Source organism: Podarcis gaigeae (genome assembly GCF_964106915.1).
Source record: "Podarcis gaigeae genome assembly, chromosome: 1".
Taxonomy (NCBI): domain Eukaryota; kingdom Metazoa; phylum Chordata; class Lepidosauria; order Squamata; family Lacertidae; genus Podarcis; species Podarcis gaigeae.
In genome coordinates, this window is record NC_139678.1 from 21825136 (window position 1) to 21847393 (window position 22258).

The 22258-nt window shown below is 44.4% G+C and overlaps 1 protein-coding gene and 1 long non-coding RNA gene across 4 annotated transcripts in view; both read left to right on the top strand.

The window, feature by feature from the left end:
* LOC310845116 overlaps positions 1 to 22258 on the top strand; it is a 579409-nt gene that overhangs the window by 367126 nt on the left and 190025 nt on the right. The window lies entirely within an intron of this gene.
* The window catches only part of PRIMA1 (proline rich membrane anchor 1), a 70910-nt gene that overhangs the window by 20560 nt on the left and 28092 nt on the right, over positions 1 to 22258 (top strand). For all 3 annotated transcript variants that reach the window (XR_014564161.1, XR_014564162.1, XM_083738598.1), the window contains one exon: positions 15638 to 15785. Coding sequence is in view for 1 of the 3 variants with exons in the window: in XM_083738598.1 (XP_083594724.1) it covers positions 15638 to 15785 (148 nt within the window). In the remaining 2 variants the exon portion in view is untranslated. The remainder of the gene's footprint in view (positions 1 to 15637; positions 15786 to 22258) is intronic.

Genomic DNA, 22258 nt, shown 5'->3' on the forward strand with positions numbered 1-22258 from the left:
GCTACTAGAAATGAAGGTGGGCTACCATGTTTAGGCAAAATGGGTGTCTTCTGCTCACTGCCAATCCTGGTGGCCTTAGGGAATTTCTGCAAAGAAGGATGATGATTAGACACTTCATGATTAGACACTTACAGAAACAAGAAAAAGTGAGTGGAGATTTGTTGGTATCATTTCTTCTTCTTTTATTTGCATTCTCCCACTCACTGTCTAGAGACAGAGGCATCAGAAAGCTGCAGGTAATTACTGGTGCAGGACCTTAGAGATGTAGCAGAGGCATTAACAAACACCACTCTTTTTTCAACTACTGCTTTGGCAGTCTAAGACAAGGGTAGCCACTTGACAAACTTCGTGGATGCAAGACAAGTTGACTAGGGCCATAAACTATATACAGTGGTACCTCAGGTTACAGACGCTTCAGGTTACAGACTCCACTAAGCCAGAAATAGTACCTCGGGTTAAGAACTTTGCCTCAGGATGAGAACAGAAATTGCGCAGCGGCAGCGGGAGGCCCCATTAGCTAAAGTGGTACCCCAGGTTAAGAACGGACCTCCGGAACGAATTAAGTTCTTTTTTTAAAAAAAAAATTACTCACTTTCCACATAACAAATTATCAAACCATGTAATCACCTACATAATTCCCCCCTCCCCCCTCCACCATGGACTTCTCTCAGCTCCTCTCCCTGATTTCGCTGCACATATTTTCTCTGCATATTATAAAATTGTATATATCCTTACATATCTGTCCATCATGTTATCAACAATAAATTTGTGTATGTTTGTTCAAAACCTGCCAAGGAGTCCAGTTCATTTTGTTGTGTTTTTAGATAATTTGTATAAAGTTCCCATTCCTCCTTGAAGTCACAGTTGTCCTTGTCTCGCAATTTGTATGTATGTCAATTTGGCCAGTTCTGCATACGGAACAAATTAAGTTCTTAACCCAAGGTACTACTGTACATTATTTTACTATATTTATTATACAGGCAACATGCAACTGCTTCAGAGATTACATTCCAGGGATACGTACCGTATTTTTCTGTGTATAACATGCCCCCATGTATAAGGCACCCACTATTTTGGGGGACTCCAAATTAAGAAAATGTGGGGAGATTGCCAAGAGTTGCTGAGCTTTTTGGGGGGACGGGTGGCACAGAGTCGTTGAGCTTTCTTTAGGGGAGATTGCCAAAAATCATCTGTCCCCTCGCCGACAAAAGCCTCCAATTGCCTGCCCTATTGCCACAGCGACAGCCAATCAACACCAGCCCTTGACGCAGCCACCAATAACATGCCCAATAGCCAATGACAATCTCCGGCTCGCAGCAGCAACCAATCCCACGTCCCCCCTATGCACTATCCGTGTATAGGATGACCCCCGATTTTTTCCTTAATTTCTTAATAAAAAAACCCTCGTCTTATATACGGAAAAGTATGGTACATTATGCAAGTGGAGGACTCTGAACAGGAAAATTGTGCCTGTGTCTCCTAGGTTGGAATCAACCCATTTGCCGAAGGCCTCCTGCATGAGGACGCCATTGTTTCTGGTCAAGATGATTGTATATTGACACGGTTAAAAACAACGTGAGATAGTGTAGGAGTTAGCATGTTGGACTAGGACTGAGGAGAGGGGTATGTAAATCCCCGTTCACCCATAAAACATCCTGGGTGACCAGAGGCTTAGCTGGGGGGAGGGGCGCATAGGGCACCACACCACAGGGGGGATGGGACACTTACCGCAGGGCCTGTCTCTCAGCCTAGCGTAGCTAATAATAATAATAATAATAATAATAATAATAATTTATTATTTATACCCCACCCATCTGGTTGGGCTTCCCTAGCCACTCTGGGCAGCTTCCAACAAAATATAAAAATACTGTAATACATCAAACATTAACAGCTTCCCTAAAGAGGGCTGCCTTCAGATGTCTTCTAAAAGTCTGGTAGTTGTTGTTCTCTTTGACATATGGTGGGAGGGCGTTCCACAGGGTGGGTGCCACTACCGAGAAGGCCCTCTGCCTGGTTCCCTGTAACTTGGCTTCTCGCAGCGAGGAAACCGCCAGAAGGCCCTCGGCACTGGACCTCAGTGTCCGGGCAGAACGATGGGGGTGGAGACGCTCCTTCACAGGGTTGCTGTGAAGAAAGAGGGCAGCTAATAAAAGCAGATTCATGGTCAACTTTAACCTGACGACTGCACATTGGCTCATCTGGAACGTGTGAGGGGTTCCTGCTCTTGATCTGAACAAGTGGCATCTCAGGTGAATGGAAGCATTCTGGATAACTAGGAGCAGCAGAGAGGGAGGATGGGTTTAACCTGTTCCTCCTGTGACAAAAATCTTGTCTTTGAAATTAAAGTATTGGGAGGGAATCTCCCACGGGTGGCAAATAGCAGCTTCAGTGAAATGATCCTCACTGAAGAGTGTGGCAGCTGCTATATGCTCTTTCTTTCTCTCAGAAATGCAGATGAAATGCAAATACATTTTTAACATCACATCTACTCTCGTATACAGATAGAAAAAGAGATTAAGCAGCTTGCTTATACTTCCTGTTGGCTACAATGCTAGGATTTAAAAAGGGTCTTCTCTTAGTTCCAGGTTAGTTTACGTAGCACAGCTTAGCACTGAGGCAAGAGAATCAGAATCCTGCTGTATTTATGAAAGTATGACACCTTCACAGTTATTTGCAATCACTGGCTGATGCAGACAGCTAGTTTTCCTTTTCGTTTTACTTTTTTGGGGAATTATTTGTCCATTCTTTTGTTCACTGCAAAGGAAGCCTTGGTGGTCTGAGATACTGAAGCTTCACTTCTGGTTCCAATGTGTGTTTGTTTTTAAGTACATCTGAAACAACAACAACTCTACTAAAAGAATTGCATATCATAATAGTGATTCAGATGCTGCAGTAGATTTGGATGAGCTGTTAAGGTACTTACCATAATTGTGGATGTGCTGAAACAGGGTGTCATATTATGTAGCTTGGCAGAAAGATAGCAATTTTGGGGAGAAAGAGGAAAGCACAGGAACTTTTTAAAAAAAACTGAGTTAAACGCAGTCCTACAGTGTTTGAGACTTCACAGTGCTTTTGACTGAGCTAATCTTAAACTCCAGAACCTCATCAATTTCAGCTGCCTGGACTGGCTTCACTTCTTAAAAAAATGAGCCCGAGTTCCATTACGATTATGGAACACTATTAAAACTGGAACACTATTAAAACTGGAATATTAAAGTTAGTCTATTGGCTCCAGAGGCTTAGCAACAGAGGTGCTGTTGGTGGGAAGGAGTTCAGAGAAGTGACAAAGGAATACAGAAAACTGCCTTCTAGTGAGCCAGCTTGTTTGTCTACTCCTGCTGCAAATTTGGAGCTCTCAAGAGGAAACTATCCCTCCAGAAAGTAGCACGACCTTGTATTCAGCACCAGATCGAAACAGTGATGAATTCAAATTCTGCTGCAAATGAACTTTCTGGAGTGCTCTGCCTCCTCTAACTTCCCAACTCCTCTGTGACAACAGCTGATACAATTTTCTGGTTATTTTCATAGACATGCTTCAAGCTTTGTTGTAAATACAGTGGTACCTCGGGTTAAGTACTTAATTCGTCCCAGAGGTCCGTACTTAACCTGAAACTGTTCTTAACCTGAAGCACCACTTTAGCTAATGGGGCCTCCTGCTGCTGCCGTGCCGCCGGAGCATGATTTCTGTTCTCATCCTGAAGCAAAGTTCTTAACCTGAAGCACTATTTCTGGGTTAGCGGAGTCTGTAACCTGAAGCATATGTAACCTGAAGCGTATGTAACCCGAGGTACCACTGTAATAGGATGTTTTTAGAGAGTTCCTACCATCTCAGAAAGCATGTTAACACAGAAGTTTAAATAGCAACAGAGTTGTATCCAAGTAAGCCATGCTCCGTGTAGACCCATTGAACTCAGTCAACTTGAGTCCAATTATTTCAGTGCGTCTATGAAAGTATGATTTGCTTGGATAAAACTCATAGACTGTCAAAATCCACACTGTTGACAGCTGGAGACATTAAAACGGGTAGCTAATGTGGTGTATCAAGATGTTGTGGACTGCAGCTCCCATTGTCCCATGGGTAAGGACTGATGGGAGTTGTAGTTCACAACATCTAGAGAGCAGCACATTGGGTTCCCCTGCATCAAAACATTATGGAATGCAAAGCAGATTCAGGCCAAAGGGTTTCTGTCTCAGACAGACCAGTAAGGACAACAGTTTAGCCATTTCCTCTGACAGGAATGTCACTGAGACGCCTGACAGTAACATCTTAGCAGCAAAGTCCAGGCAAAACAGCTTATGAATGACTATGGAAAAGAAGTCTCTCTCTCTCTCTCTCTCTTTTAGAAGTAAGCTTGAATGAAAGCCAGTCAGATATTGGTTTGGTTGATCATTAAAAGGCAACATGAAGTGTTAAAATTTGTGACAGGTCTATATTTATAGCAGAATCTTTCATTGCAGGGCATAGCTTCGCTGCCTTCTCATCTGCCAACCTAGAGGCAGCTTGTATAGGCATTAGGGAAAGAAAAGAGCAATTACACATCATATGAGTCATCACGCTTTGTGAGAGGAGCAGTCTTCCACACATTTTCTAGTAATATCATGTTCTGTTTTGTTTAAAAGGGGCCCACGTGGAGTCTTTTTCATGGCTGGAAAAAAATAAATTGACAGGAGGCTTCTTCACATTTTGAGGTGATATGTACAGAATTTTGAAGAACCTTGGAAATGATGAAGGTCCAATGTAGGCTTTCATTTGTTGTTGTTTAGTCATTTAGTCGTGTCCGACTCTCCATGACCCCATGGACCAGAGCACGCCAGGCCCTCCTGTCTGCCTCCCACAGTTTGGTCAAACTCATGTTAGAAGCTTTGCGAACACTGTCCAACCATCTCATCCTCTGTCGTCCCCTTCTCCTTGTGCCCTCAATCTTTCCCAACATCAGGGTCTTTCCCAGAGAGTCTTCTCTTCTCATGAGGTGGCCAAAGTATCGGAGCCTCAGCTTCAGGATCTGTCCTTCCAGTGAGCACAGGCTTTCATTTAGTCTTTGTTAATGGCAGGGATAGCCAATATGATGCCATCCAGATGTTGTGGACTACAACTGTCATCAACCCCAGTCATCATGGCCAATGGTCAGGGATGATGGGAGTTGTAGTGCAAGAACATCTGCAGCACACTGTGTTGACTGCCCCGATTGAGGATGTAAACAAGGGGTTTGGGAATCTGCCCTCAGTTCCAGCCTCTCCCTCAAGATTGGTTTGCTGCCATTTCCCCAAGTACCACACATTATCTCTCTTCTCAGTCCTCCTATTTCTAAGAAGATTATGCTGTGAGAGAGACGTTTTTGCACCTTCTTCTGCTACCATTTCTGCAGCAGCTGTTTACACAGAGGAAGGGAATACAGTGGTACCTCTGGTTACGTACTTAATTCGTTCCGGAGTCTATTCTTAACCTGAAACTGTTCTTAACCTGAAGCACCACTTTAGCTAATGGGGCCTCCTGCTACCGCCATGCAATTTCTGTTCTCATCCTGAAGCAAAGTTCTTAACCCGAGGTACTATTTCTGGGTTAGCAGAGTCTGTAACCTGAAGCGTATGTAACCTGAGGTACCACTGTATATCGGGCATGGCGAACCTTTGGCCCTTCAGTTGATTTTGGACTCCCATCAGCCCCAGACACAGTGTTAGAAACTGGGATAGAAAAGCTAGGAGCCAAATGGTTTCTGGGATCTGGGTTGTGGGGGCCAAAACAGAATGTCTAGTTATTAGACATGTCTTATTATTTTGATAAGCATGAACTCATACGCAATTCACATAAGTGACACATTGTTAATATAATATTTTTATCAGAAATTGTTAATCCATGTTTAATTTGGTGTTTACAATAAAAATGTTGATGCTATGTTTCAGTTTTCAAATCACTCTACTCTTTATTGTTAAACTCCTTATTATATTGTCTATCCTTAACATATACTTTGAGGCTGCAGAGCACATACATTTCAGCAATCCTTGAGTGTCAGCCAGGTGCAAAAAAATGCACCCAGACTTTTTGAGGTGCTTGCAAATGGAGAATCTATAGGCACAAAATGTGCCTGGCGCCCTTCTAATTTCAAACCCTGCCCAAAGAGCATGACCAATGGCCAGGGATGATGGGATTTGAAGTTCAGCATCATCTTGGAGGGCCACAGGTTCCCCGTCCCTATTATAATGTATTATTTTATATACTACTTACTTGCAAAAATGCCTTCCAAGAGGTTTGCAGGTATAAAACAGAGCATAAAGAATATAGCCACATGTAATTAAAATGCAATAAAGCAATTTCAGCAGGACTTTAAACAGCCACAATTAATATGTGCTATAAACAAGCCCATTACAACAACATAGCAATTCACGCAGTTTAAACAGCAGTTATAGCAGAAGTTCAAGTCAGGGGGATCAGTAGCAGCGAACATTGTTTCCAGGCAGAAGGTCCAAGGTTAATTCCTGGTGACTTCCATTTAGAATGATCTGAAAGACACTTGTCTGCTTGAAAAATTGGGAGCGCCGCCGCCAGTCAGAGTAGATATTACTTGGGTCAAATGACAACTGCTATAACCTATCAAGTCTCCAGTGCAAATCTTGCCTCTGCTATGACTGCATTAGATATTATGGCATCAGTTGCCTTACACTTCTTTTATATGGGGGTATCTTACATGTAAGGGACATGGGTGGCACTGTGGGTTAAACCACAGAGCCTAGGACTTGCCGATCAGAAGGTCGGCGGTATAAATAGGTACCACTCTGGCGGGAAGGTAAACGGCGTTTCCATGTGCTGCTCTGGTTCGCCATAAGCGGTTTAGTCAGGCTGGCCACATAACCCAGTAGCTGTATGCCAGCTCCCTCGGTCAATAAAGCGAGATGAGCGCCGCAACCCCAGAGTCGGCCACGACTGGACCTAATGGTCAGGGTCCCTTTACCTTTTTTATCTTACATGTATCTGAGGAATCTTACATGATTTTTGAAAGCAATAATCAATGTACTATAAAATAAATAAAACAGTATTGTAGATGATAAAAAAAAAATCTTACCTGCACTGATGATAGTCATTGTTTGGACAGGTTTTTTTTAATCCATTTCCGCAGTCTCACAGTCAGTCAATCAGTAGCTGAACTGGGTTCCACACAGTCACAAAAACAAATCACAGTAATCGAAAAAGCCTCAAAAACAAAAATGCAAAATAAATAGCAAAAACAAAAGCGCCAAACTTAATCAGTTCCAGAAGTCCATTTGACTTCCAAAATCTTTGAAAATGAAGGCACAGCTTCTGATTGGTGCAGGTGCCCGGAAACAATAGCCGATAGTCGGATGTTCAGCTTCCAAAAAACTCTGGGTTTTCAGAGTTTGAGAACCAAGGCATTTGAGAACCAAGGCATTTGAGAACCACTGTACCACTGTAGTCTAGTCTAGAGATAGACAGCCTTTGAGATCTTTATGTTCCTAATTACTGCTGAGGGGGAGTTTTTATTGACTAAACATGGTAAAGGTAAAAGTACCCCTGACCATTAGGTCCAGTCGCAGACGACTCAGGTTGCGGTGCTCATCTCGCTCTATAGGCCGAGAGAGCTGGCATTTGTCTGCAGACAGCTTCCGGGTCATGTGTCCAGCATGACTAAGCTGCTTCTGGTGAACCAGAGCAGCGCACGGAAATGCTGTTTACCTTCCCACTGGAGCGATACCTATTTATCTACTTGCACTTTGATGTGCTTTCAAACTGCTAGGTGGGCAGGAGCTGGGACCGAGCAACGGGAGCTCACCCCGTCCATCATTAATATAACAGTTTATAAGAGCGGGAGCCAGAATGCAACCTTGCTTCACCCTACACAAATCCAGATTCCCTAAGACAGTTGGATGGAACTTTGTATGCCTCCTTCCGGCAACTCCTGCAGCCCATCTGGTGCCAAAGTATTGTTCTGCTTTCATTTGGACCACATCAGTGAGGCCGAGAGGGGAATCTGGACAGCCTAGGACCTCCATACGCACTGTCTAGGCATGTGGCCCCGGAGAGGTCACTTGTTATGAGAGCATGAGATGGGCCTTGTGCAGATGTAAGTCTGCTAATCTCATGATGGTAAAGGGGTCAGAAACAGACTGACCACTCACAAGCTCCCTGCAATGTGAATTTCCACTTCTTTGTCTTCTTCCCTTTAACAACGTCTCATCTGCACAGATGCTAAAGAGGGTTGATGCTAACCAGTCCTCCCAACTTAAGAAATATATGAAGCGGGGATTTGAAGGAGGTTTTCCAAACCCTCGTCAAAAGCGACTCAGGCCTACGCAACTTGTGATTTACCAACCACTAGTCATGCGTTCTTAGCTGCCATAGAAGGGGAAGGGCTATAGATCAGGAGGAGAGCATTTGCTTTAAATGCAGAAGGTGCTGGATTCAGTCTCTGACATTTTCAAGTAGGGTGGGGAATGTCTGCTGTCTGAAAGCTTGGAGAGCCACTGCCGGTCAATGTGAATGTTTATTATTACGGCTAAACAGCCAACATAACCGGCCAATGTAAATAATACCGAGCTAAATGGACCAGTGTTGAGACTCTGTATATGTTCGCGTCCTATACTCCATGTAGCCCTTATAAATCTCTTGTTTTTGTTGCCTTTCTGAGACTACACATCCCAAGGGGCTGTCAAATACCTGGCAGACCACAGTATGTGCAGGCATGGTTTGGTGTTAACCATGGTTAGTACCTGCAGTAGATGTAACCCTAAACTATGGTTAAAAACCAACAAAGGAACAAAAGAACAGCTCCAGTTCTTTTAATTGTGGTTGAGCGATCAACAGTATTTACTATGTTGGCAGCAAAGAATCCTCAGAACTTTTTCCAGGCTTTTTAACACAATAGGGATTTGTTATTCTTTAACCATAAGAGGAATGTTGGCATACTCTCTGTGATTAAATTTGGTCTTTCCTATGTATGGTAATAGACTCTGACAAGCTATTTAAAGTACCCAAAGTTTGTTTACATGTGTTGTTTGGAAATTCTTTGCAGTTCAGCTAAGCATAGCATCTTTCTATATATATATATATATATATATATATATATATATATATATTTGCTTTCGTAGATTTTCACGGGTACAGGAATGCAGGTTTTGGTGTCCTCGGGTGTCTTCCCGTGTAAAAGTTGGGGTGTCTAGGCGACGTTTCGACGAGGTCTCACTCGTCATCTTCAGGCTGGTGCTTTCGGCTTCTTGTTACTGGAACAGAGCGGGATCTCAATGTTTGAGTTCCTATAAATACTGTAGAGGGGGTGTGGTGTCTAGCCTCCAATGTTCTGGGCAGAGAGGAAGTTCCCAGGTTAGTGTGCCTTTTCTTCTTTTGTTCCTTAATTACTTGAGAGATACCTTGAGTGATTTCTTGAGTGATATCCTGAGTACCACTTAGGTGGGTCATTAGGTGTGGATTAGTTGCTAAAGTCTTTGTGTCTTGACCTCTTGAACTTTGTGAAGAGTTTTCCTGAGAAGATGGCTGTATTGCACTTAGTTGTGCTTTGGCTTGGCTTCGTGTATAGGGGCGAGCTGTGGTTTTGTGGCTTGTGTCAGCCAGATCTGTGTAGGGATTGCAGGGGGGTGCAGCATCCGGAGGTGCCACCATGGATTGGCTACTGGATGGTGTCAGTAATTCATCTGTGGAGAGGGTCTGGGTTTGGGTCTGGTGTGGTTGATTGGTGTTGGCGTTCTGTGTGCCTCTGGATCTGGTGTCAGTTTTTGTGGGGAGGGCACACTATCTACCAGAAAAAAACACACACCAACCGCTACTTACATGCACAATCACACCACCACCCTGCACAAATAAACTCCGTAGCCAAGACTCTCATCTCCAGAACCAAACGCCTGGCTGACAAAGACCACTTGACAACTGAGTTACAGAATCTCTCAAATGTGTTAATTGCCAATGGATACCAGCAAAACAGGATTACGAAGCTAATCCAAAAGGAAACACCCCCCAAAAACCAAGACACAGAAGAAAACAATGGCATGGCCCTCCTTCCTTATATCAAGGGCACTACAGATAAAATTAGCAAAATCCTCCATAAACACAATATCAAAACAGCCTTTTGCACCAACCAAAAAATAGCCAATATCCTCAGAAACCCCAAGGATAAAATCCAGTTGGAAAACCAAGGGATCTATGAAATACCCTGCAAAGTCTGCCCAGCCACGTACATTGGACAAACAAACAGACGAATAAATGCACGTATCGCAGAACACAAGAATGCCGTCAAAAAAGAAGAAAAAACTTCCTCTCTTTTCCAACACATGAAAGAAACAGGACACGAAATTAATTTTGCAGATTCCAAATTGCTCTTTAACACGGAACATCACCACAAGAGAATAATCATGGAAGCCATCGAGATAGAGAAACACCCTCACAACATGAACAAGCGTGACGACACATCCCGCTTGCCAGACATCTGGAAATTAGCCCTCCCCACAAAAACTGACACCAGATCCAGAGGCACACAGAACGCCAACACCAATCAACCACACCAGACCCAAACCCAGACCCTCTCCACAGATGAATTACTGACACCATCCAGTAGCCAATCCATGGTGGCACCTCCGGATGCTGCACCCCCCTGCAATCCCTACACAGATCTGGCTGACACAAGCCACAAAACCACAGCTCGCCCCTATACACGAAGCCAAGCCAAAGCACAACTAAGTGCAATACAGCCATCTTCTCAGGAAAACTCTTCACAAAGTTCAAGAGGTCAAGACACAAAGACTTTAGCAACTAATCCACACCTAATGACCCACCTAAGTGGTACTCAGGATATCACTCAAGAAATCACTCAAGGTATCTCTCAAGTAATTAAGGAACAAAAGAAGAAAAGGCACACTAGCCTGGGAACTTCCTCTCTGCCCAGAACATTGGAGGCTAGACACCACACCCCCTCTACAGTATTTATAGGAACTCAAACATTGAGATCCCGCTCTGTTCCAGTAACAAGAAGCCGAAAGCACCAGCCTGAAGATGACGAGTGAGACCTCGTCGAAACGTCGCCTAGACACCCCAACTTTTACACGGGAAGACACCCGAGGACACCAAAACCTGCATATATATATATATGTATATTTCTTATCTTCAGGCCTTTGAGGTACAAAATGCTATCTCCAAGGCATCAGAGAAAGAAAGCTTTAAATTTCTGCATCTGGGCATGTGATGAACTACATTGTACTCATTCTTTCTTTCCTTCTTTTTTTTTCAAAAACTTTAACTAGAGGAGTGTACATTCTAAGTATGTAATTTTGATGCTGTTAGCAAGGAGGTTGAAGAAATTTTGGTTCCTTTTTCAAAGGATTAACATTATATAATAATCACATGAATGTTCAACTAAAATAACTTGAGAGGTCACTGCTAATTCCATGCTCCACATATTCCTGCGATGGGTCTGAGTTGTGTGTGTTTTAAAATATAATTTCCTGTTGAGAACTGCACTTAATATCATACTTGCATTAAATAACATACTAAAGTGCTGCCTTGGAAAGGAAAGAGCGAACCATATACATAAATTATCTGAGTTCTTGGGTACAATCCCTAATGTGATAGGTATGGCCAAGGCCCATTGAATTCAAGGAGTCTTGAGCTGCAATCCCCAGAAGTGCATCCCATCAAATGCAATGGGGCTTACGCCCTAGTAAACAAATACAGGTTTGCAACCTGCAATCTTATCCACAATTAACTAAGAGAAAGTCTCACTGAGCACAATGGGATGTACTTCTGGGTATTTGAAGAATAGCATTGCACTGCAAAGCACTACTACGCACCATTAAGCCTGATTGATTTCAGTGTCATTCAGATACATCTACTGTAAGTTCCTTTAAATCAGGCCTGCTTTTTCAGGTAACACAGCAGAAAATGCAAACCTATTTCTGATGCAACTGTGTTGTCCTTGCCCACCCCCACCCCCCATCACAGAATATATCAATTCTAAAACCACCCATCAGTTCCATATACAGTGGTGCCTCGGGTTACATACGCTTCAGGTTACAGACTCCGCTAACCCAGAAATAGTACCTTGGGTTAAGAACTTTGCTTCAGGATGAGAACAGAAATTGTGCTCCGGCGGCAGCAGGAGGCCCCATTAGCTAAAGTGGTGCTTCAGGTTAAGAACAGTTTCAGGTTAAGAATGGACCTCCAGAATGAATTAAGTACTTAACCCGAGGTACCACTGTATTTATATTGTGTAGAGTGCTTTTTTTAAAAGAAAAATAGGTGCCAGAACTCATCGTGAAGTTGTTACAGTAAGTCGCCAGGCAACTTGAGGCAGCCCTGAACAGATGCTGGCTTGACAACAGCCATGGGGGGAGGGATTTTTTTCCAACTGGAATTTGCTAGATCTGAGTTCTGGCACCTCTCAGGTGGGCACCAGTGCCATGATAATAGAACAAGGGGGTGTTCATGGTGAGGTCTGGCACCTCTTTTTCTAGAAAAATAGATCTGTGCGGAGGTGTGGCAAGCTGTCTCCCTAGCTGGTTTGGGGGTCACCCCTGGTTCTGGTGCACATCAAACAAATGTACCCTGGCCTCCTTCGTTCTCTTAGATTCAGGCAGATGGCTAGGACAGCTCAGAAGGGCCCTCGTGCAAATGTGCATGCGTATAACAGTGGAGGCTGAATGGGAGATGGTTTGAAGAAAAAGGAAATACAAATTGGCCCCGCCCTATAGCTTGACCAATCGTGGCTAAGAATGGCTAGGAGCTAGGTGGAGTCATGGATCTAAAAAAAGTGTTCCGTTTAGACTTGAATTGTTTGTTTTCGTCTTCTGAGAAGTACATAAGAGGTGTTGGTGCACTCTGGCTGAAAAAAAAGCACTGATTATATGTACTTTTACAAATAGAATAATGTTGAATTGAGCTGGTTTAGAAGAGGGGCATCACAGCAAATATATCTGAAGACCTCTTCTAACAAAGCTGAAACAGATCTTTGGGTCTGGGGCAAAGGTTCATTTTTAAAAGAAAATAATATTTTTATTAGTTTTCAATTATAATTCAATAATAGCCTCATTATAACAATACCAATTTATAATACAATTATTAATACCAATCTTTCAAATACCGAATTATATAATTTAGATAAAGTGCCCCCCGTGTGCTAGATTTGATGGATTAACTATTTGCTTTATTTCTGCGTTCCAAAATCTTATTAATTTCCATTACATTCCTGTCATCATAATCATCCCTTATACAACAACTGCAATATTCATAACTTCTTTTCATGTTAACACATTAAATGATTTATAAAGCTACGATTGAGGAACTCAAACTATATATTTGTTCTTCCTGTGTGTGGTAATTATTCTGTCCATGGTGTTTCTTCCTGTCCTTGTAAGATGTTATGTCTTCCATGGTGTGGTGAAAATGGTGGGGTGTGAAACACAAAGCAGTCAAATACAATATTCCTAGAGTGGACATAAAAAGGGGATGTCTGTACCAGCCAGTCGGAACTTCCTGTTTCCTCCTGGGCTGGGGCAGACTTCCTCTACATGTGACCAGATGCGGGCGTGACCTCACCTAAGCAGGTAACAAAATAGCACAGGGGAGCCATCTCTCTCTCTGACTCCATTCCTCAAAGAAGCAACATCTCCTTAGCCTGAGACGCTTTCTAAGAGAGGACAAAGGAGCTATCTCCTTATGGGATAGATTCCATGTGTATATATTTTGTAACCTAAGTCTGCCTTCTGGGATCCATCTGTGAACAGGATGTGTGAGTAAACTTTTTTATACTTTTGTAAAAAAAAGATGTTATGTCTTTATTTCCCCCGGTTGTTGCTGTTATCCGTCATGCCTTGGGCGGAGCTGATATCCCGCTGTTGTTCCAGAAATTTCTCCATTGCTCCATCCTGTGCTTCGTTGTTTTGCAGCTTTAGCAACAGCTGCAAAAGTCACTCTGTCCCAATAAATAACCTGTTTTCACTATTTTTCCTCTCAGTCTGGGAAAAAGAGAGTCTGTTCATTTATTAACCATAGGAAAATATCATGGGACAGTTTATGACTTTCATAGAATTGGAAGGGACTCATCTAGTCCAACCTCCTGCAATGCAGTAATGCTGCCCACAGCAGTCTCTGAGTAGGCTTGAACCCCCAACCTTCTGTTTAACATAAGGTTACCAGACGTCCCCGCTTCCTGGGGACAGTCCCCAGATTTACAAATCAGTCCCCATACAAAATCCATTGAAGTTGAAAAGTGTCCCCGGATTCACTGGAAAAAATCTGGTAACCTTAGTTTAACATCCAGATGCACTGACTCATTGTGCCTTCTTTCAGGCTAGTGGATTCCCACCTCAAAGACCCCTAGTGTTACAGCTTCACCACAGTTGTATTGCCACAATTGCCACAAACAAATTGGGATTCAGCAGAGACAGTCACCATCAGCTCTGCTGAAGAGACAGTTCCATCAGGCTTCACCCTCCTTCATCTGTTGCCTAACAGCAGCTATTCCATCAAGCTGTGCTGGACCCGGGTGTAAGGTACCGTGGGCGTAAGCAGAGTCCACACGAAGAGGGGCGAGGTCCGAGGCGGAGAGCCGGGCGGGGAACAGGAACACTGGAACAGGAGGCCGAGCAGGGAACAGGAGCACCGGATGGTCAGGAACAGGAGGCCGAGCAGGGATCAGGAACACAGGAAGGTCCGAAGCCAACAACGACGTTGCTCCTGCAACCTGGGACCGGGCTGACTGGGCTTTTATCCTCTTCTAAGGCCAGGGGCGGTCCCGGCCCCCAGGAGCCCTGCCTCCTCTGGCCTTAAGGCGAGCACTCCTCCTGGGAGCAACCAGTTCCCTTCGCCTCTCTGCCCTAAGCCTCTGCAGATCAGGAGAGGCCGAAGGGTTACTGGGCCCTGGAGGAGGCTCACCTGACGCCACTGAGTCCTCAAGCACCTCTGGGGCCAGAAGGGTTTCACCTGGGGCCAGCTCCTGGTGCTCTGCCACAGGTGCAGGCTCTTCAGCATCTAGGCCTTGCCCCAGTTCAGCCGGCCCTGGAGGCGGGGACTTCTGTGCAGGCTGGGATTCCTCTGGTTCGTCCTCTGAATCGGAATCCCAGGCCATCACACAAGCTGTGCTACAACTTTTGGCTATTCCTTTCTTTGAAATCTTCCAGCTACACCTGGCTATTATGCAAACACCAAAAGTAAGAACTGGTACCTGAATTTGCTCCCCACACATCCCTTTTGTGCCATGTGCCTGAGGGCAAGGAATTCTTATTCCTTATCTTTGCAAGTTGCTGGGGGGGGGGGGTCCTTCTTCTTTTTGCTGAAGAGCTGAGTAAAAATTCTCCAACAAGCTACATGGTTGGTCTTTTAAAAGAGGCCGCGTGGAATATGTGTACTCTGTATCCACAGGGCCTCTTTTAAAGGACTCACCCTGTAATAACTAAGAGCGGCTCTGGAATGCTTTAAAGATTAGGAGAAGGTGGTTGTGCTTACCCCAGAAGGAGCAGGAAGCCAGGGTAGGAATCTGAAGAATCATAACACATGCATTGCCCACGAACATCCTCTGCAAATATGAGGGATGAATTGCTAGCCTTGGATCCTTGCAGTATGAATGCTTTAACCCAGGAGACATGCAACCAGTCAGGATTTTTTTGCTATTTTTTCCCTTTTCAGATCACTCAGGGTGAACCCCAGAAATCATGCGCCAAGCCGGTAGCAGAGAAAGTTACAGACAGTTGCCAACAGATCTGCCAATGTAGACCACCGCCGCTACCGCCACCACCACCGCCTCCTCCGCCCCCCAGGTTGCTTGGGGTCCCATGTAAGTAGAATGTGGTTATTTCTATTTGTGTCCAAAAAAGGCACACCTGGGCAAATTGCATGTGGGAAAGTGAGTGGGCCAGAGCTAATGTGGGGCTGCTTGCACACTATATTTTTAAAGTGTTGTACTACCACTTTCACAGTCATGCTTTCCCTCAAAGAATCTTGGGACCTATAGTTTGTTAAGACTGCTTGGAGTTTGTTTGGAGACTCTGCTGCCTCATAGAGCTACGATTCCTCAAGTTCCCTCAGAAGAGGGAATTCGCTGAACTCTGAGGATTGTAGCTCTAGGAGGGAATAGAGGTCTCCAAACAGGCTCTCAGCAAACTACAGTTCCCAGGATTCTTGGGGGGGGGACATTTAAGGTGGTCTGATACTGCTTTAAATGCATTGGGTGGATATGGCCTCACTTTCATTTTTCCATTTAGAGAATTGGAACATGTTCTGACTAAAAGAGGGAGATGTGTTTTGGCTCGTTGAACAGGAATTTCTTCAGCGGAGCCAGACAAATTCCCTCTGTTCCCAACCAGGTGGCTGTTTTCTCAAAGCAGCTCGTTAACGTTGGAGCCACTGAGTAGTTCATTTCCTATGTTGCCTTTTGATTTGCATTAGCATATACTAAGTATTTTATGATCCCGCCTTTTGGTGGGTTTATATTTCCCCCCAGATGCATCCTAACAAGCTCACCTCCGCCCGCAGCTTTGGAAGTGTAAATAGATGTGTGGGTGTGTGAGACTGCACAATTTAGTTTGCTTATCTTTATAGCCTGCCCTTCCCCAGATGGCCCCAGGGCAGGTTACAAAACAATGCCACAGTCCTAACTAAGCAATCCACCCCACCCTTTTATCTTTAGATTCCTGCATTGCAGGGGGTTGGACTAGATGACCCTCGGGATCCCTTCCAACTCTACAATTCTATGATTCTGTGGTGTCTGTGAGTGTTGGATTTGGAAGAGGCGTCCTTCCACTCCGCTCTCCTGGTCACAAGAGTCACTCCACCAGTGCCACACTCCCCCTTCCACATGCAAATAGGCAACCAGGAGTGTCATTGGTGGGATATGCAGCCAGTTGAAAACCCCAAAACAGGGCCTGAGGTAGCCCAGGATCCACCAATACCTGAGCTAGTCTGATGGCTGTTGCACACTGGAATTGGGCCAGATGCAGGCCATTTGTCCTGTTGCTTCCTTCCTCCATGACTTCAATGAAAACAGTGCGTTTCAGAAGCCCATTGGGCTTCAGCTAGGCGTTAGTCATCTAGCACTGCTAGACCCCAGTTGTGGAATGTACCTCCTGCAGAAGTCCTGGGAAGCTCATGTCAAGGTGGTTCCAAGGGTTTGAGTATACAGGCAACTCCCCATTTGCACAGGGGTTGCGTCAGGGCCAATGCATGTGTCAGCAGGCACACACAAGCCCATTCGCCGCCATTCCACTCCCCAAAACGGTGTGCGTGTGCATCCCCAATGCACACAAATGGAGAGTTTCTATAGGTGTTTTTGCCTTTACACAGAACTCCTTGGAACCGAACTGCAGCGTAAGATGCAATCATACTACATTACATGAAAGACTTCAATTATTTCCGTTTTTCTCAGTAATCCCTCTGCTTCTTTCACGTAATTGTTAACTTGCCATTTGTTCCCATAAGCTTCTAATTATCTCTGTTCCACTAGGCTTACCTTTCTCTCCCCTGTACATTTTGTATATACTTAATATATACAAAATATAATTATACTTGGCGCTGTGGGTTAAACCACAGAGCCTAGGGCTTGTCGATCAGAAGGTCAGTGGTTCAAATCCCTGTGATGGGGTGAGCTCCCATTGTTCAGTCCTTGCTCCTGCCAACCTAGCAGTTCGAAAGCACATCAAAGTGCAAGTAGATAAATAGGTACCGCTCCAGCAGGAAGGTAAACGGCGTTTCCGTGCGCTGCTCTGGTTCGCCAGAAGCGGCTTAGTCATGCTGGAGTCATGACCCAGAAGCTGTACACTGGCTCCCTCGGCCAGTAAAGCGAGATGAGCGCCGCAACCCCAGTCGTCCACGACTAGGCCTAATGGTCAGGGGTCCCTTTAATCCGTGCTAAAATTAATGCCATGGGGCTGCAGTTTCCATCATTCCCAACTGACCATTGACCATACATCAACACCTGGAGGTTGGGGAAGAGGGCTCTGCACTTTGGCTCTGATGCTCACGTAGAGTTGCAGGGCAGATGTGCGTGTTCATCCCCAGTGTGCAAATGGAGCTGTTACTATTGTGAATGCAGAAGCACATGCTCTCTGTTGCTTGAAATTGTACTAATAATAATTGTTGTTGTTAATAATAGTTGCAAGATTCTTTGCTCTCAGCTCATTGTGTCATCACACTGTGCACCGGGAGGGGTGCCTACCAGGTTAGAAGTGGTGTCTAGTAAGTGAAGGCCTTCACAGGAAAACCTCCTTTTTATTACAGAAAATTGCCCAGTTGCCTGCAATTTGGCAATTCAGTCACTTGGAAAGAGAGCTCGTACCATTCATTCCTATCAGCGCTCAAATAAATACCTCTTTATACATCATTATGGGAATGCAATATTTATGAAAGTCTCTCTCTCTCTCTCTCTCTCTCTCTCTGTGTGTGTGTGTGTGTGTGTGTGGATAGATAGCACCCATCTATGATTGTGCCGTTTTTCAACTCCCCAATTGAAAACCCTGTCAGTGTCCTCATTTGCAAAATTTAAAAAGTTAATACCAGTCCTTGCATTCTTTAGAGAAATACATTAGCAGGATTAGGGCTGGAGAGAATGAAAGAAGCAGATTTGCCTTTCTGCTTCTCTCTGTCTTTGTCTTGGAAATGTTTCTTTGCAAGGGGATATTTGTCTGTATCTGTGCCACACCGCAGGGTGTAAAGCAAGGAGCAAAATAACAGTATTTTGTACCATTTGGCAAAGATACTGTATATTGATAGCTTTAAAAATAAAAAGTCAGTAGATTGAGTTTCAGGAAGAAAAAAAGTGTCAGCGTTTAGGAGGACAGTGTACTGACTGAATCACTTTCTTCCATCCCCGCCCCCAAAATAGAGAAAACAAAGGGTATCTGAGCAGCCAGATCTCTCTGGCTTATCTCTCTGGCTTTATTTTGGGGCTCTGCCCAGCGACTACATTGGGCAGAGAGACCTGTACATGCAAGCAGAAGGTGCTTGGACCCACTTTGGGGAAATTCTCTGTAGCAGTTTATGATTTTAGGTGTTTGACCAAAAGCAGGTTGTTGTTTTTCAGGTTGTTGTTTTTCAGCCTTCAGCTGAAAAACTTTAATTTCTTTGTTATACATATTTTCAGGTTTTTCCCCTGTGCTTCCACTTAGGTGTCAAGTTGTTATTTATTTGTTTTGTCTTGTTGATAAGTTGTTTGATTGCTTTTAGACTTTGGAGGTGTCATGAAGTTGGTATTTATTGCATTTTGTGGATTAGCTTTTATTGTATGTATGCTTTATTGTTTTAGGCTGCTATACTCTTTAAAAGGGATGTGGGTGGCGATGTGGGTTAAACCACAGAGCCTAGGACTTGCTGATCAGAAGGTCGGCAGTTCAAATCCCGGTGATGGGGTGAGCTCACGTTGCTTGGTCCCTGCTCCTGCCAACCTGGCAGTTTGAAAGCACGTCAAAGTGCAAGTAGATAAATAGGTACCGCTCCGGCGGGAAGGTAAATGACGTTTCTGTGCGCTGTTCTCATTTGCCAGAAGCGGCTTAGTCATGCTGGCCACATGACCCGGAAGCTGTACGCCGGCTCCCTCGGCCAATAAAGCGAGATGAGCGCCACAACCCCAGAGTCGGTCACGACTAGACCTAATGGTCAGGGGTCCCTTTACCTTTACTCTTTAAAAATAAATAAGTACATTTGCCCCTGGAGCTTTCTCTGATATTAAAGTGACCAGGATAGCCCCTGCTCATGCAGAGTCTTTGTGTGTACATTCTCACACAATTAAAGACACCTTGGTTGCCTGATTATATGGCTTCTGTTTTAGCCCATTAATTGATGCATTCATTAGGCCTTCAAACATTGCATGAGCATAAAGCAATATTTCAAAAGCCTATTCTTTCCATTCTTTGATGATGCTCACACATGCTGCACCAGGCTCTTTCAGAATAACACAGGAAGCTGCATTACACCAGGTCAAAGTTTTTGTTCATCTAGCCCTGTAATGTCTACTCTGACCAGCGAAACTGTGCTACCTGAGTCAGGTATTGTGAATGTTGCCTCCCCTTCCTTCTCAGTGCTGCACTCTGGGGAATGGGTCCTTCATCAAGCATTGTGGGCAAGGTCGGTCCAGGCAGCATCTGTGCCACTAGAAATTTCAATAAAAATCACAGTCATAATATATTATTAATAATAACTAATGTTATTTTTCTAGAAAAAGAGGTGCTGGAACTCAACATGAACACCATCGGTGTAGCCGGGGGGGCGGAGGGGCAGCTACCACCCTAAATCAATCAAAATAAATATAAATCAATACAAATCTGAGGTTTGCCCCCAACAAAAGTCTGCCCCCCCCCCAACAAAAATCCTGGCTGCACCCATGATGAACGCCCTCTTTCTCTTAGAATGGCAGTGGCACCCACCTGAGATGTTACGGAACCTCTGAGAGGTGCTGGAACTGAGTTCCTATGTGTTTCCCCTGAAAAAAGCCATTATTATTATTATTAGCAGCAGTAGTAGTAGTAGTACCCTGCCTATCTGACTGGGTTGCTCCAGCCACTCTGGGTGGCTAACAACAAAAGCATAATAAAACATCAAACATTAAAAACTTCCTTATACAGGGTTGCCTTCAGGTGTCTTCTAAAAGTTGTCTAGTTATTTATCTCCTTGACATCTGCTGGGAGGGCGTTCCACAGGGCGGGCGCCACTGCAGAGAAGGCCCTCTGCCTGGTTCCCTGTAACCTCACTGTAACCACCAGAAGGCCCTCGGAGGTGGACCTCAGTGTCCAGGCTGAACAATGGGGGTGGAGACGCTCCTTCAGGTACATAGGGCTGAGGCCATTTAGGGTTTTAATGTTGATGTATACACAGTAACAGTGGTGCATATTATAAAACTTGAGGTTTAAAGTTACTTTAACTAGCCATGCACAGCTGGCTGGCTTTTGAGCAGAAGGAGCTGGCTGGCTCTGCAGGCAACTGATGTGGTGGTGCATGATCACATTGCAGGAGCCACATGGTTCAGTGTGGCACATGACAGAATCAAGCTCTGCCTTTGGAAGTGACTCTCCAGGTTCTCATGTAGAGATGTGATCTTCTTTTTTCCTTTTGTTTGTTTTTTAATAATAAAAAAACGCTAGAAATGCCAGAGATTGAACTTAGGACCTTCTGCATAGAAAACATGAGCTCTCATACTCAGCTAAGGCCTCCCTCAAATCTTTTTTTTTTTTTAATTATTATTATTATTATCTCTGGAACTCAAGGTCTTCAATCTCAGCCACGATAATGGCCCCAATTTGTTACTGATTTGTACTTGTACCCATGCCAACATAAAAGAGAAGGGGGGAAAAACCTTTCCGAGTAACTACTTGGCAAATATTCCAGCACAAAATGTACAGTTCAGTTTTGTGGAACTTGGAATGTTTGTGCAGTTGTCATGAGCGGAAACTTAATCAGCATGGTCATCTCAAAGCCTTTTGGGTTGAGGCCTGAAAGATCAGGGGTTGGGGCTACTTTTACATGTGAAGCTTTGGGCATTTTTACTTGACCTGTTGGTGACCTTTATGCTCATTTAAATTTTGTTGTCTGTTAATTGTTCATATAGCTGTTGATTATTATTAATTTAGGGCTGTGTTGTAGCGATACTAAACTTTTCATTACGCTTTTATATTTAGATGGGACAGTATCCAACTAACTTGTTCTATCAGTGAAAGGATTTCTGCTTGTGCATTGGAATTTGACACTTCCTCTCCCCATGCACCCCCTAAATCTCTGCTTACCCCCCCCCCCAAGCCTCTGGAGCAGAATTGGGGAGGACACATGGTGGGTAGTTCCATTGCACAAGTGGAAATCCTTGCACTGACAGGATGAGTGAGTTGAATAATGCCTCTGTGTTTCATGTGAAGCACTTTGAGCACAGATGTATTTGTGGGAAATGTGGTATGTAAATAAATTGACTTACGGTGATGATATGTAGCAACAAGAGGGCTGTTGGGCCTCAGCTCTGAAAGTTGAGAGTGTGTGTGTGTGTGTGTGTGTGTGTGTTGCTCTTTGTCTAATCCACAGTCCTCAGCTATGGGAGCAGCTGTGCTCTTTCTTACCAAAGGTAAATTCTTCAGGGGAAGAGATCTCAACTGCCCAGAAACAGCTCACTGGATGGGGCAGAGCCACTATGCAAGTATCCCAGCGGGTGGGTCTTTGTTGCTTACCATGAATGACAGGGAGGATGCAAGTATTTCCACTGTGCTGAGCTCCCTCCCTCCTCTCCCTCCCAAAAGCAGCAGTGATCCACCTGCTGGGAAACCAGCATAGCAACTCCAC